The sequence below is a fragment of the Empidonax traillii genome, unplaced genomic scaffold (genome assembly GCF_003031625.1).
Source record: "Empidonax traillii isolate 1590-97213 ecotype Southwest subspecies unplaced genomic scaffold, ASM303162v1 scaffold454:size726355, whole genome shotgun sequence".
NCBI classification, from domain to species: Eukaryota; Metazoa; Chordata; class Aves; order Passeriformes; family Tyrannidae; genus Empidonax; species Empidonax traillii.
The window spans coordinates 181,173-195,825 of NW_020955647.1; the positions used below are offsets into that span (position 1 = coordinate 181,173).

Below are 14,653 nucleotides of genomic sequence, written 5' to 3' on the forward strand. Positions count from 1 at the left end.
TCAGTTCGACAGGCCTTAGCTCGGTTAGGCTCGACAGAGCTCGGCTCGGTTCGGCTCGGTTCGATCCGGCTTGGCTCGGTTCGGCCCGGCTCGGTTCTGCTCGGCTGAGCTCGCCTGGACTCGGCACGTCCCGGCTCGGCTCGGTACATCCCCGCTGGTGTCGGCGCAGAGCGAGGGGGGAGGCGGGCGCTGTTCCTGGAAGAGCCCGGCCTGGGGAGTTGGTCACATTCTTGGCCGGGATTCAATGACTGAGGCAGACACCAACAAACAGAGGGGGGGAGGCGGAGGGCGGGAGGCTGAGCCCGCCTGCATTAGCTCAGCTCTCAGGCACTCTCAGTCACTGCTGGCGAGCGGAGCGGCGAGGATGTGTGCACTCTCTCCGCGGCTCCCCACGGCACGCCGACAGCACCGGCAGCACTAGGGGCAGGGAGGCGACCCCAGGGACGAGGAGCCGTCCCCGGCCGAGCAGAGGGACCCCGAGGGGCAGCGGAGCCGCTCATCGCCCGTGCGGAGCCCCCGCGGCAGCGCCGGAGACCGGGGCCTTTCCTCCTGCGTTGTTCTCGCACAGCCCGAGCCTTCTGCCGCCTCCCGCTTTCTGCTTCCCTCCCCCGCGCCTGCCTCCGGTGGATATGGACAGAAGGGGGATCACTGCAGAGAAGCAGCAGCCGCCAGAACATATTTGAGCCCCGGGTGCTCGGAGCGCGGCACAGACTTTTTGTGTTTCCGTGGGTGGTGTGTGTGTGTGTGTGAGTGAGTGTGTGAGTGTCGGAGGTGTGGGAGGAGGGATCGGTTTGCCTGGGGGCTGGCTGAGGGGGTGAGTGCTCGGATGAAGACCTCTTTTTGCCGTGATTCTGTGCTCCATCGGGGCAGCTTGGAGACTTGGAGGGTTTGAAATTGTAACGAACCAAGAGGAAAGAAAAGAAGACAGAGACACGCATACGAAAGGATTTATTTCCTCTCCGTTAGTGGATTGCTGAGTGGGAAGGAGGAAAAAAAAAAAAAAACCAAGGGTGGGTTTGTTTTATTTTGTTCATATTTTTTTTCCTTAAAAAAAATCCCTTAAGTGGATTTGTACCAGGGTGGAAGATAACTGGGGATTTTTGTTGTTTGTTTTGGGAATAGAAACTAAAAAATGGAGACTGTAAGTAGAAGCAGCTTCCAGCCTCATCCAGGACTGCAGAAGACCTTGGAACAGTTTCATCTGAGCTCTATGAGCTCCCTGGGTGGCCCTGCTGCTTTCTCAGCACGATGGGCACAGGAGATGTACAAGAAAGACAATGGCAAAGACCCCGCGGAACCCGTACTGCATCTGCCCCCCATCCAGCCTCCTCCGGTCATGCCTGGTCCCTTCTTCATGCCCTCGGACAGATCCACAGAGAGGTGCGAGACCATCCTGGAAGGGGAAACCATCTCCTGCTTCGTGGTGGGTGGAGAGAAGCGGCTTTGCTTGCCCCAGATCCTGAACTCGGTGCTCAGGGACTTCTCCCTGCAGCAGATTAATTCGGTGTGTGATGAGCTGCATATTTACTGCTCCAGATGCACTGCTGACCAGCTGGAAATCCTCAAAGTCATGGGCATCCTGCCCTTCTCCGCTCCTTCCTGCGGGCTCATCACGAAAACTGACGCTGAGAGGCTTTGTAACGCCTTGCTTTATGGTGGCACCTATCCTCCCCACTGCAAGAAGGAATTCTCGAGCACAATCGAGCTGGAGCTCACGGAGAAGAGCTTCAAGGTGTATCATGAGTGCTTTGGGAAGTGTAAGGGACTCCTGGTGCCAGAGCTTTACAGTAACCCCAGCGCAGCCTGCATCCAGTGCTTGGACTGCAGGCTCATGTACCCACCTCACAAATTTGTGGTCCACTCTCACAAATCGCTGGAAAACAGGACTTGCCACTGGGGCTTTGACTCTGCAAACTGGAGATCCTATATCCTCCTCAGCCAGGATTATACTGGGAAAGAGGAGAAAGCTAGACTGGGCCAGCTCTTAGATGAAATGAAAGAAAAATTTGACTATAACAACAAATACAAGAGGAAAGCCCCCCGGGTAAGTGATGCCTGCAATTTTAGAGGAGGGGGGGGATTTCGGTAGCCTTCGTCGATATACCCAATTTGTTACCAGCTGCTTTTCCCTGGAGTTCATTTAGCAATTTTAATCGTGTTCTCCATTCTCCTGCATGTGCAGTGCTCGAGATGGCACCTCTATTGCTCTGGTTGTGTTCGGAACACGGTGGCTGGAGTTTGTTTAGATTCCATACATATGTTTGTATATTTTACTATTACGTGGACCCTGATCTTTGAGGCCCAACACGCTGCCCCAGACTTTATCTGGAAGTAGGTGATTTTTGGGTCTCAAGGGCTTCATTCAGGGATCAAGACAAGGAAGAAGCCAGAAAAAAAGAGCAGGTACTGATGGCTCCAGACACGAGTACATGCACTCTTCTGATCGATTGCGTGTCGCCAGGGATGGAGGTGAGGGCTCCATGCTCTGAACGCTCGTATGGAAATGAAATGTGGCTGTTGAGAAAATAACTGTGACGGTAATGCAGGTTACTGGATTTCATATTAAGTGTGCGGAACGCGAATGGAGTCGTCCCTGGTTTTAGAGTATCCCTGTGGAGCCTAAATTTCCCCCCCAGCCTGGCTTTTGTATATTGGATTATGCATACATCCACCAGTGTGGCTCTGGCCAGGGCCAGCTGCAGCAGCTCCTCGAGCTTTGCCGTGCCGTGCTGGGCCAGACGGCTAAAGCACATTTTTTTTTAGGTGTCTCTTGTTTTTCTTTCAGTCTGAGCTGCCTTTAGATCCCAGAATCCCCGGTGTGTGGGTGGGAGGCTGCCTTGGCATCTGGCAGCGGTCCTGCTCCCTGGGCAGCAGTGCCACAGGCCTTGAGGACTCACAGACACCGGGCTGTCTGTCTGGCTCCTGGCGATGGTGCAACTGGCTGGGGATGAGCAGCTCGCTCTGCTCCTTCCCCCGCTGCAAGGGCAAAGCAAACTCCAGCTGCAGGTTTGCTGCTTGGATCCTGCCCCACCGCCAGAGGTTCCCCAGCTTGGCTTTGGGTTTCTGCGTCTGCAGTGCAAGGGCAGTGCACAAGCCTGGCAAAGACAAGTGATGTTTGAAGCCCTCCTCGAACGTTCAGTAAAACTCTGAATTACCTGACCAAATACCTATTTAAAGGGGCAGACATATATTCAGTCTGACTGAAGCTGAGTTTTTATTCCTAAAAAAAAATGCAACAAAATACCCAGGCAAGCGCAAAGATCTTTAAAATTCCACGGCCAGCCTAGAAGGCCTGGAGAGCCCATTGGACTGGATTGAGGAGCAGAGTCCCACTCCTCAAGTCCCACTTTCTGTCCTGCCCCTGGCTCAGTCCTTGTCCTCACCCCTCCTTTCCCTCCCCGGAGTGTCAGGACGCTGTGACAAAGCTGGGCTGTAATGAGGCACATTATCCCCGTGGTTGGAGGTGGATGTGTTTTTAATGGCTTGTCTATTCTCTGTCAGTCATGTGCCGAGATGGAATGGTGGGATAGATGAGCATGGATGCGAGAGGAGAACACGGCTCTCCGAGTGGAGACATTTTTCATGTTGGAAAAGGAATTTTCTAGGGCGTGCTTCATTTGGGAAGCAGAATTAAGAAATTTTCACATTCTTGCTCCAGAAGGGTCCTGTGTTCCTGGTTTGGTCATTTCCAGAGTCTAATTCAAATGAATGTTAGTAGTGAAGTGCTTCCCTTTTTCACAAGGCTTTTTGGGTGTTCTCTTCAGTTGTGTGACTTATTCAACGCCCCAGGTGAGGATGCAGGTGGAGAACAAGAAAAAGATTATTAAATCTCGGCTTTGCCTCAGTTTTTTTGGTGACCCTTTCATAGATCCCAGTTCAGAATGGGAGAAGCACCCTTCTCCCACCCTGGAAATCTGCATGGAGCGCAGCACTCCTTGCAGAGGGAGTTCAGCACACCTGGTAGTGAATGCCAAAAATTCTGTAAGGAAATGGTGGCCATCTATGCCTTGGAAATTTTTGCCAGAAATCCGTCATCATGAAATGTGAAGTCTCCTGCATGGGTTAATTTGGAAGGTGGCGGAGAGTCTGGTGGGGAGGGACAGAGGGGTGAGTGTGTGCTCGGATGATGGGATACAGAAAACAGAACATTTTATCACATCCTGGGCAGAACTGGGCTTAAGTTTCAAGGCTCCTGAACTGGCCTCAGGGCTCCTATTATTTCGGTGCAGTCCCGAGGAGACCCTGACGGTGCTGGCAGAGTTTTGTACGCTTATCCTTCCTTTTCCTGAAGTCTTTTTCCACTGGGCTCAGCCAGCGGATATCATATGCTAAGGTCATTTGTGTTGTAGCAGTGCGTGTGGGTAATTACGGGGAGATTTAATCAGGCTCCAAGATTGGGAGGCTGTGGCCAGGGGCAAGGAATGGAGTAAAGTTGAGGTGCTGAGTGAGGAGATGACAGGATGGTCCCATTCCGTGTGCCTGTGTGGAGTGCTGTGGGTCTGTGTGGGTTCTGGGAGGCTGTGGGGCTCTGGCTGTCTCCGGGGATGAAAGGGTGAAGCACATGTGTCTTTGTGGTGGGCTTCCTTTTTGATGTAGATCTTTGCTTTGTTCTGTTTTATACGGAGGTGTTGCTGTGCATGGTGTGCCATAAGCTGCTGTGTCAGATTTTGGGCTTTCTGCTCTCAGGAGTGGCCTTTTTGTCAGTTTTTAAAATTTATTTCTTTCTCTGTGGCGTGGAGACACGTTGCTTTGTGTGTTGTGTCTCCCTGGGGCTCTCGTAGGATTTAGGTAGCATGGGATGCATATGACCATTTTTATGGCTGTTCAAGCAGCAGTGAGTTTTTTGACCTTTTCGTGTGTCTTCATGAGGTTTCTGTGATGAGGTCTGTAGATTTCTGCCAGCACAGCTCTGCCTTTTAAGGGTCTGACTTAAATGGAGGAGCTGGGTTGGCACAAGCCCCTGTTGCAGATTCAGCGTAGTGGTAAAACTGCCTTTTTATTTCTCTCTCTCTCTCTTTTTTTTTTTTTTTTCCCCTTTTTTCCTTGGTGTGGTTTTAAAGCTTTGCTACAAGGCGTAGCTTTCCTAGATATTTCATTCCCGATGCATATTTCTGTATGCATCAAGTATCTGCTGTGCATATCCATCCATCTGGACTGGCAGGGGGATGTGTGCATGTAGGTATCTCGTCTCTCGGTCTGCTGGGTTGGTTGAACAACTCCTGGTGCCCGGTCTTGCCACTTGCAGAAGCTTTTGTCTAGGTCTGTGTGAAGGAGGGAGTTGTGACAGCTGGAACACTACAGCAGGAACCAGAGAGGCCTCAATTGCTTTTCTTACCTTCTTCTAAGATTTTTATTTTTATATCCTCCCTATTTGTGCTTGGATGGGTGATTGACCTCCCATAGGGCCTTTCACCTTCCTGCCGCTTCCCAAAGCTCTTTATTGTCTTGAGCCACATGATAATTTCTCCATTTGACTTATTTTGTGTCCTTCACTGGGTTTTCCACCTTCTTGCATGCTCATGCAGGTGGTGTTCTGCTCTGCTCTCTCCCTGGTCCTTCAGAGTCTCGCTGCACCAGCGTGGCCTTTACTCCTGTGGGTGTCCCATCTACCCACCTGCCTCTCACTTCATCCCCCGTTCCTGGCACGGAGCAAAACCACTCCATTCTGGGGGATTTCTAGAAATCTAAAATGTGAATAACTTGACAGGCTTGCAAAACAGGGTCCTAGAAATTCACCATCAGTGCCAAGGCCTTTTTGTTGAGCTCAGTAGCTGGTGCTTGGTGAGTGTTTTGTTGTGGGGCAGACCTGGCCTTGGTGTGTCCCTCCTGTGTGACAGCTCAGGATGCTGCCCTGGCCCTGAGTGAGCTCAGACACAGCCCTGAAGGCTTTGTTGGAGGAGGGTGGGTTTGACTGTGTCTGTTGAAGCCTTTTTGCGAGAGTTGGGCTTGGGGGCACACCCGCAGCCTGGGCAGAGCTGTGTGGAGCAGGGCCGGGGGAGCTGTCCCTGCCCCCGGGGGAGCTGTCCCTACCCAAAGGGGAGCTGTCCCTACCCCTGGGGGAGCTGTCCCTACCCCCGGGGGTGCTGTCCCTGTCCACGGGGGAGCTGTCCCTACCCCCGGGGGTGCTGTCCCTGTCCACGGGGGAGCTGTCCCTACCCACGGGGGAGCTGTCCCTGCCCACGGGGGAGCTGTCCCTACCCCTGGGGGAGCTGTCCCTACCCCCGGGGGAGTTGTCCCTAACCCCGGGGCAGCTGTCCCTACCCACGGGGGAGCTGTCCCTGCCCACGGGGGAGCTGTCCCTGCACTCCCACGCCGCAGCAGCGCCGTGTTCCCACGGTGCCAGTCCCAGCAGCACTTCTATGAAGTAGCTGGGAGCCAGGAGCAGCACTCTGGGTACTGACACACAAATGAGCACATGAGGCCTCCCACTTTATTTCACAACCCGGCGCTGCCACGACACGCCGCTCGCTCAGCTGGAGGAAGGTTTAGCCAGGTCAAGTGTGCAGCTGAATCAAAGGACCGAAATTGCTGCCAGTGGAAAAGCGCAGCGGAGGGAGGCTGTGGGCTTTTTAGGTGCTGCCCAGTGGTCGCTGAGCCGTGCTTTATGGCCACCTGAAAGGCTGCAGGAGTAGAGCTGGGATGTGTGTCTTGTCCTGAAGTCCTGCCTCCTGGCAGTAGTAATCTGTATTTTTTAACAGGATCTGTCCTATGGTAGGTGTAGCAGAGAGATTCTGAGTTCATTCGCTGGCAGTGGTGTTCAGATTGCAAGATGGGTTTAATGGATTTATTCTTCTTGGTACAAAGCCACTTGATAAATATTCTTCGAAAATTTTTGCCCATGGACTGAGGGTTCAGTTGTTTCCCACGGAGTATTGAAGTCGTCTGTTCTCTTATCCCATGTTCAAGAATTACTTTAGAGATTCTCCAGTAAAAATTTTCAAGTCCCTAAAGCAAAGATGCTGATGTTTTGGGGCAGTAATTTAGTTCAGAAGCCTTTCACAACATAAAAGTTGAACTTCAAAAGCGGTACCACGCTGAAACGAAATCCCGTGGACCCGAGGAGGTGTCAGTGTTAGAGCAAACATCAGCGTTTTTTTCCCAAGCGTGCAAACAGTTCTACAGATGTTGTAGGTCGAGAACAAAGCAGCAGGTACGTGCATGTGTGTTGGACAGAGAGTGTGCTGCACATGATCTAATGGTGTTGAGTCAACCACGGCTCTCTGTTGCTCCAGAGCAGTTCCTGAGTTCCTCAAGTCAGTTCTCTTGCATTAGGGAGGGAATTACGTGCAATCTCTGCTTTTGAAAATCACTGCCTAAAATATTTAAAGCTCTGCCTCTCCCTCCATTGTCTGGGCCGTCTCCCTTGCCTCTCCGTTCCTGTGGTTTGGGGCTTGGCCCTCAGTTCTGCCCAAACAGTAGCGAGCTTTGAAGCCGCGTGTAAACACAGTTGATTTTTTGGATGTGTGGGGAGCCCGCCACCTGGTCGCTGCCAGGCCCTGAGCCCGGTTATCTCGGGGCTGGCTGACCCACCGGGGTGTGTTTGCGCTTGCTGAGAGGCGTTGGGATGGTGTTGTCAGAGCGTCTGGAGGCGTCTGCGCGAGCGTGTCCGGGCAGCGCAGCGGGCGCAGCCCTGAGCCCTCGCTGCTTATCTGCACCTTCCTGCAGCGCTGCCAGCACTGGGGCACAGCCAGGGGGGAGCCCCAGCAGGCCCCGGGTGTCTGAAGAGCTGCACTGTCCGTGCTCACTGAAAACTCAGTTATTTCCATCTGTCAGGGGGTTTGGATGGACTGAGGGCTGGTACTGGGGGTGACTGGGGATGGAACTGCTGGCTCAGCTGGCCAGACTGCTTTGCTGTGACAGGAAGAACTGTCTCCATGTGTCCATTCTTAGACACACAAGTTTTTTAAACTTTGGTTTGATCTGCTTGCCTTGGTTTGGTTTTTTTTTACAAAGCACACTTTGGACTTGACACTGTAATTCCTATTGAGAGGGAACTGCCATGGAGCAATTGCACTAAACCCAACAGGGGTTCTTGGAAAGAAAGTAGAGCTTAGGCAGAAGTGATTTGGACTGGATTGTGGAGAATCTATTGATAGAATCCTGTCAATTACCAGGCTGATCTATTTTGGCTGAGTGGCCATAGAGCACTTAATTCAAATTGATCTTCACATACAGGAAGCATTACTTTAAAATGTAGTAACGTAGCATGTTTTTGTTTTAAATCTGTCAGTTGGAGTATGTGTGTTAATACACATTCTATTAGATAATATCTACTTTGTTTGCATAAGTTATATGAATCTGGATAACGTGTAATATAAATTAATAAATCACCAATTTTATAATGCTATTTCACTCTCTCTGTCTCTAGCATAGGCAGTTTGTGTTCATGGAAAACAATTTCAGAGAAGCAAGTTTGCTCTGAAAAGATGTGCTCTGGTCCCTTACCTTCCCTGTTTTCACTTGGTGTAGTCTTGGATGTCTTACATTTCATTGCCAGTGCAGAGATTCAGACTGGGATCACCTGCTCCTGGATCTTCTGGAACACACGAGGTTAATCCCAGGGTTTGGGGCCGGTTCTACAGCTCTCACTCAAGCAATCAGCCCATAGTAATTGGAACCAGTTCACCCACAAACCACAGCACTCGTGTGTGTGTCAGGCTGCTGCCTGTGTGTTCATTGGCACCAGAGACCAGGGGCAGATCCTGAACCACAACGTGCCAGTGTCGAGGCAAAGGGGCTTCATGGAGTTTATGGCCTGACCTGGCACTTACAGCACTGGGCTGGGTCTGAGAACCTGCAGTTGTGCTGCTGCAGTGTTTCATTCTGCTCATTAGCAAGGATTAATAAGCAAGACCTTTGTGATCTGATCCCAGCAGCTCTCACTGAGTGGGGCAGCAGTTTCTCCAGCTGGGAGCTGCACTCAGGCTGAGAGGGTCACTGTGTCCGAGAGGGGCTTTGAAGGTTGTGCTGCAGTTCTAACAGGGTCAGTTCTTCCCTCCCTGTATTTAGGATCTGTCCATTTCTTTATTAATTATATTTTTTTTAGCAGTGAGGATATATGTCTGAAGTTGGGATGAGGGCCAGCTTTTTTTTTCTGATACAAATTCAAGGCCCATAAACTTGGCCCCGGGGCTGTGTCAGGTGCAGGTGCTGAGCGTGTTGGGCAGTCCTGGCTGAGAGGGGCTGGCCCCTCTGCCCCGAGAGAATGGCTGTGCTTTGACTTCTGGTTGGGTGAGGTGACAAAAGCACTGGCACTGGAGCTCTGATGCTGTCGGAGTGTGAGGGACAGAGCTCTCCTGGAAGCTGGTGGGAATTCCCATGTGTGGAGCTCTTATCGCTCCATCTCTGATTTGGTTGCTATCACAGAGCACTGGGCTTCTCTGAGCAGTGGATGCATATTTAACACAGCCCGATAAGCTGCACAGTCATATGTTCTGTGAAATGAGACAGGTCCTGCCACCCTGGTGTTAGGCAGCCTTGCCTTGTTCCAACAGTCCTGTTGAAAGAGTCAGGCAAAATGTGCGTGAGGCTGGAGACTGTGTGTGTGTGCGTGAAAATTGCAGCATCATTCTGTATGCTGGAGGTAAACAGCAAAGGGGCTAATCAATAACTTGGGTTCTGGCTTTGTTGTTCATTGATTTATGTATGGTTACCTTTGTACATGCTTTGTAGAAAATGTGACTTTTATGTTTGGTTTTCTGTTGGTTTGATTTTTTTTTTTTTTTTTTTGGAAAAAAGAAATGGAAGCAGTTCCTGTTTTGGTATAAGAATCAGTGGCACTGGGAGCACAAGGACTGCTTACACTCCAAGGATTAAAAGACCAGCAGCAACATTAACAAAATTAGGTCCATCCTGGTGTTTGCCTTTTCCTGGGGAGGGCTCCAGTGAGGGGCTCGGGGGGACCCCGTGCTTTGTTCTGCACCCGCCTGCAGTCAGTGGGATCGTTCTAGAGAATAAGGTCATTGACTTGGATTGCTTCTTGGTTTCTCAACCCTTTTCACCAGCCAGTTTGTGTAATGTCTGTCTGAAACATTGAGTAAGGGCATTGAAATAGCAGACAGGATATCAAGTGTTCGGAAGTCTGGGTTAAGTATAACAGACAGTTCTGGCTGGTGAAAGGGGAGCAGCCCCTGGAGCTCCGGCACGGCTCAGTCTCTGTGGAAACAGCACACTCGGGGCTCTGCATCCCTCCCGCAGCTCTTCCCCTCTCTTCCCTCCACACCCAGATAATTAATCGTGTGTGGGTGCACCTCTTTTCTAGAGATGTCTTCCTCGTTTCTTAGTGGCACAGAATTGTATGTAATAATGTCTCTTTCTAAGGATTACATAAGTTGAAGATGATTTCTCCACGGGGAGAATTATGCAAGTTTAAACTGAAATGTATTTAGAAAGCTTTTATGTGTGTGTTTCCTGACTCGCAATGCAGAGGGTGATTTATTTGCATCCTTAATTGAACAACATCTGTTGGGGTTGGAAGAAAAACCACTTCACGTGTTTTCCCTGCCATATCCTGCATTTCCATGAAGCCCTTTACCCACATTACCTGTGCTGCAGGTGCTGGTTCTGCCTGCCCAGGTACGTCAGCTGGGCACTCGAGTTGGATGTTCTGGGCTGTGCTGAGGCACATCTGCAGTGGTGCTTTCTTTGCGCTGTCAGATGGCCCAGAATCACCGGGGTTGGAAAAGACCTCCCAGATCATCCAGTCCAACCTCTGACCGATCCCCACCTCATCACCCAGACCAGAGCATTAAGGGCTATGGGAGAAGTCCTGTCCTTTGTACCATTAAAAAGCCCCAAACACTTCTCTAAATAACTAAAAAACTCTTTAAGTAGTAAATTTCTCTGGGTTTTACATTTTGTTGCAAGTGTCTTTATAAAGAAGTTTTAAGAACTTCTCATGAAATTCTGTGTTAAACATGAGTTTCTGAAGCACCATCACTCCACAGCTGGAAAACTCACCTGGCTTGAATGATAAGTTGTCATCCCCCCCCCAAAAAAAAAAAGAAGAAAATAAAAAAAGTTGCCATTCTTAACTCTGCACTGGCAGTTCTAGTTTATTCAGTGAATTATCTCACCCATGCTGGTATGATTTAGAAATACTCCTTTGAAACAACTGTACTGAGAGTGGTGCTGGGAAAAGTTAATCAGAGTCAGGAGCACAAACTGCAGCATTAGGGCCCTCATTGATACTTCTTTGTTCCCATTCAGTCACTAATAAGGAACATGCCAGGCAGTAAGTGCTCGCATTAATATAGCCAAAGATTTAGTTTTATTTGGCTTTTTGCCCTTTTTTGCCACAACAGTGTAGTTCTTTGTAAAACCAGTGGAGCCAGATAACCTTTGGGCCATATTCAGTGGCAGACAGTGATAAAAGTGGTGTAAAGTGCTCTATTTTACTATCAGTGAATATGCAGAACTGCTGCTCAAAGGCCTTGGCCTGCAAAGGAGGTGTTCCTTTTCTAACACCTTAATTTCTAGAAACATTTATCTGAAAACCCTTTTTTATTGCAGATTCATTGATCCTTCTTTTGCCCTGTTGATTCAGGAGCAAAGATTGTGTGTAAGACTACTGAATTCGGGGTGGTTGTTATATTTTTATTATTACATACTTTTATGGTTTTATTACGTCAAGCTGTGAATACAAAGAAAAATAAATTAGTGCTCTGGAGGGGAAAAGAGTTAGAGGGAGTTAGCAGTGCTGTAACTACTATTTGCTTGTATTTGTGGTATGACTTGCATCATTATATGTACCATTAACTTACTCGTGTCTTTTAAGTGAATTTGGTCTTTTTGCAGTTTTTTAACAATTAACCCAGCCCCGATGAGGCCTGAATGAATATCGTCTGCACACCTGTTTAATATTAAAGATGAGGCATTCAGTGCTTTGTGGCTTTAGCTTGAAATTCAAGTTGCTTTGAGTCATCCCTTTAGTCTTTTGTTTGGGTGGAAAAAAGGAGTGGCAGCGAAGGGCCTGCAGCTAAGAAATGAAAGAGTTGAATTAGGTTTTAGAAATGTTAGTCTTGGCATTTGGGACATTTGCATTTGTACAGATCGTCACGGCTTCGCTTTCGGTGGAGTGGAGCGGCTCAGGGCTGGGGATGACAAATGTGCCTGTCCCAGTCAGTCCCAGTCACTCCACACCGGGGCTGACTGGGAGGGTGGGATGGAGCTGCGCTGGGGGCTCTGAGCTCACCTTCCCACCAGATCCCAGGCCCTGCATCGCTGCCCCACCTGTATTTCCATGCTGTTGGTGCACAGCTGAGCTGGTTGTTTCTCCTGCCAGCGGCTCCTCGCTCTCAGAACCAGAGAACTGGAATCTCTGCAGAATTGCAGTGTTCTCCTTGTTTGCGTGTTCTGCCTTAGTTTGTGAAGCTTCATCAGCCCAGGAGAAGCTGCAGTGACACGGGGGGACGGTGCGTGGGGATGTTCCCAGCAGGAACACCTTCCCTGGAACCAGGGCTGGGGATTGTGTAAACAGCCCTGGCTGGTGTTACATCACTGCGCTGCTCCGCTGCCGAGTTACTGTGTTTGTGAGGAACCTGAACTGCCACCACAGCAGACAGAATGTTGTAACTGTCCCTGAGGTCCAGGCCTGGAGGGTCTCCACTCAGCTCTCTCGGCCTGGATGCCGTGGGGTGATCCACATGGCATCCATCAGCAGGAGCTGGGGCAGCGAGAGGGGAGAAGCAGGAGTGTCCCCAGTGCCTCAGCTCTGGCTCAGCATTGGCTCCACTGGGGCCACTGGTCCATCAGAACGGGCCTTGGGGTGGAAATCACTGCCAGGGGACCTGCTTCTCCTCACTGGGGATAATTCAAGGGCCAAACTCTGCTGAGATTTTACAGGTGACTGTTTGGGTGATTAATGGGATTTCAGTGGAGAAGTCTTATTTCTGCATCTGAATCCCACTCTTACGAATATACATGCAAATTTATAATTTAGGTTTCTAAAAAGTTTATCAAATTTGCCCTCGTTAGCTGGACTAATTTATTGGTGCAGTTTTCTCTTATTATAACTTGATTTGATTTCAGTAGAGTCACACAAAACTCCATATATTTCTTTGTTTCTGAGAGGAATGCTCATTCATGTGCTTGCAAAAGAGCAGCTGGATCCCATCTTGGCAGATGTGAAACCCTTACACTGAAGTTGCTGTATTTTTTGTATGTGGGTTCTTTTCCTTGAAAAAAAAAAATCTCTTTTTATTAATTAGACCCCCCTCCTCCCCTTTTGAACTTTTTTGCTCTCTCAGTCAAAATCAAAATTCCCTGTGACATCGGAATTAGCTGCTGTAGGCAGTTTGATGTCACAAAGCGAGTATTTGGCCTCAGAGAAGTACGCGGACACACAAATTGTGATCCGGACAGATTTCTGCTCGAGTTTTGTTTCCATGCCCAAGGTCTGGGAAGCCCCGCCTGGCAGGGCCGTGGCCCGGAGGAGGAGTTTGCAGGAGTGGGTTCATCACTGCCAGCTCCGGGGCTCCTCTTCCTGCCGCTCCGGACACGCTGGGGGCGCTTCTTTTTCTCCTTCTTTTTTTTTGGGGGGGTTGTTTTTGTTTGTTGGTTTGGTTTTTTCCCCAAGCTCCTTCTCTCGGCTCCGTGCCCGAGAGCATCTCGGGATTTCCCTTTTGCTGAATGAGCTGCTTGTTCGGGAGGGAGGAAGTAAGGTCCCTTCTGGATTAGGAGGGGGTGGAGGGTGGGGAAATGTCCTGTTTCATATGCAAAGCACACTGAACTGAAAAAAACCCCACATGAAACCCTTTTAACAAAACCAGCCATGTCACAGACTGGCAGAGCAGCTGCTGGCTTTGTTAGGGAGAATATTAATGTTTCAAAGACTTGGAGAACCTTTTAAAAATGAGATGAAGAATGAACTTTATTCTCTTTTTTTTTAAAGACAGAAGCTGAGGTAAAAAAAAAAATCTCCTTATCAATATCTGTGAATGGAATGTGCAGTCACCTGATGTGACACCAGAAGTCTGGAGCTGGGTGAGATGTTACGATCTCAGCTCTTCTTCTGGAGACTGGAATGTAAGTGTGGCCCTGATCCTTCAGTTCTCACAAATTACTGCAGTGGTGGAAGAACCCTCACTGAAAAAGCTGATTAATAAGAGGAACAGCTCCTGGAACTGACCTTTCTTACAGTGTGGGGAAGTTTGTGTTCTTGACTCTGAGCCCTCACCCACTTCAAAAAATCACCATCTGACATCCTTGGTTTCATCCTGCACCCTTTGGGTCGTTTGGGAACGACAGAGCTGGCAGATAATTGCACCTTTTCCTTGACTGGTTGATCTGAGAGTCAAAGTGTTTCTTCCCTGCTACAGGTCTGACAGTTTGCTCAAAGCTGGCTTTAAACCCGCCCGCAGTTCAGGGGCAGAGAGGGGCAGGCATCGGTCATTTTTTCTGCAGTTACAGAAGTGAAGGTATTTGGGTTTTTCAAGTAGAAACAGATTTTATTGGATGCAAACCCATTTCTGAGAGTTGCTGGGAGCTGTGTAGATGGGCAGATTATCCCAGGTTAAACGGGGGAGCAGCACAGCTGTAAAACATGTGCTGTGGTCCTGAGTGTTCTGTGGGAACAGTGCCTGACTGCAGCGGGTTCTGCTCTGCTGTTCCTCACCAGAACACGCTGAAAATTCCTCTTTCATTCAGAAACTCG

General features: G+C 49.6%; 1 protein-coding gene across 1 annotated transcript in view; it reads left to right on the forward strand.

The window, feature by feature from the left end:
• The first annotated feature begins 228 nt into the window (after positions 1–228).
• The window catches only part of SKI (SKI proto-oncogene), an 84,524-nt gene continuing 70,099 nt past the window's right edge, over positions 229–14,653 (forward strand). The window contains exons 1-2 of the mRNA XM_027895246.1: positions 229–1,010; positions 1,123–2,044. Of these exons, the coding sequence (XP_027751047.1) occupies positions 1,133–2,044 (912 nt within the window). The 5' untranslated portion in view covers positions 229–1,010; positions 1,123–1,132. The remainder of the gene's footprint in view (positions 1,011–1,122; positions 2,045–14,653) is intronic.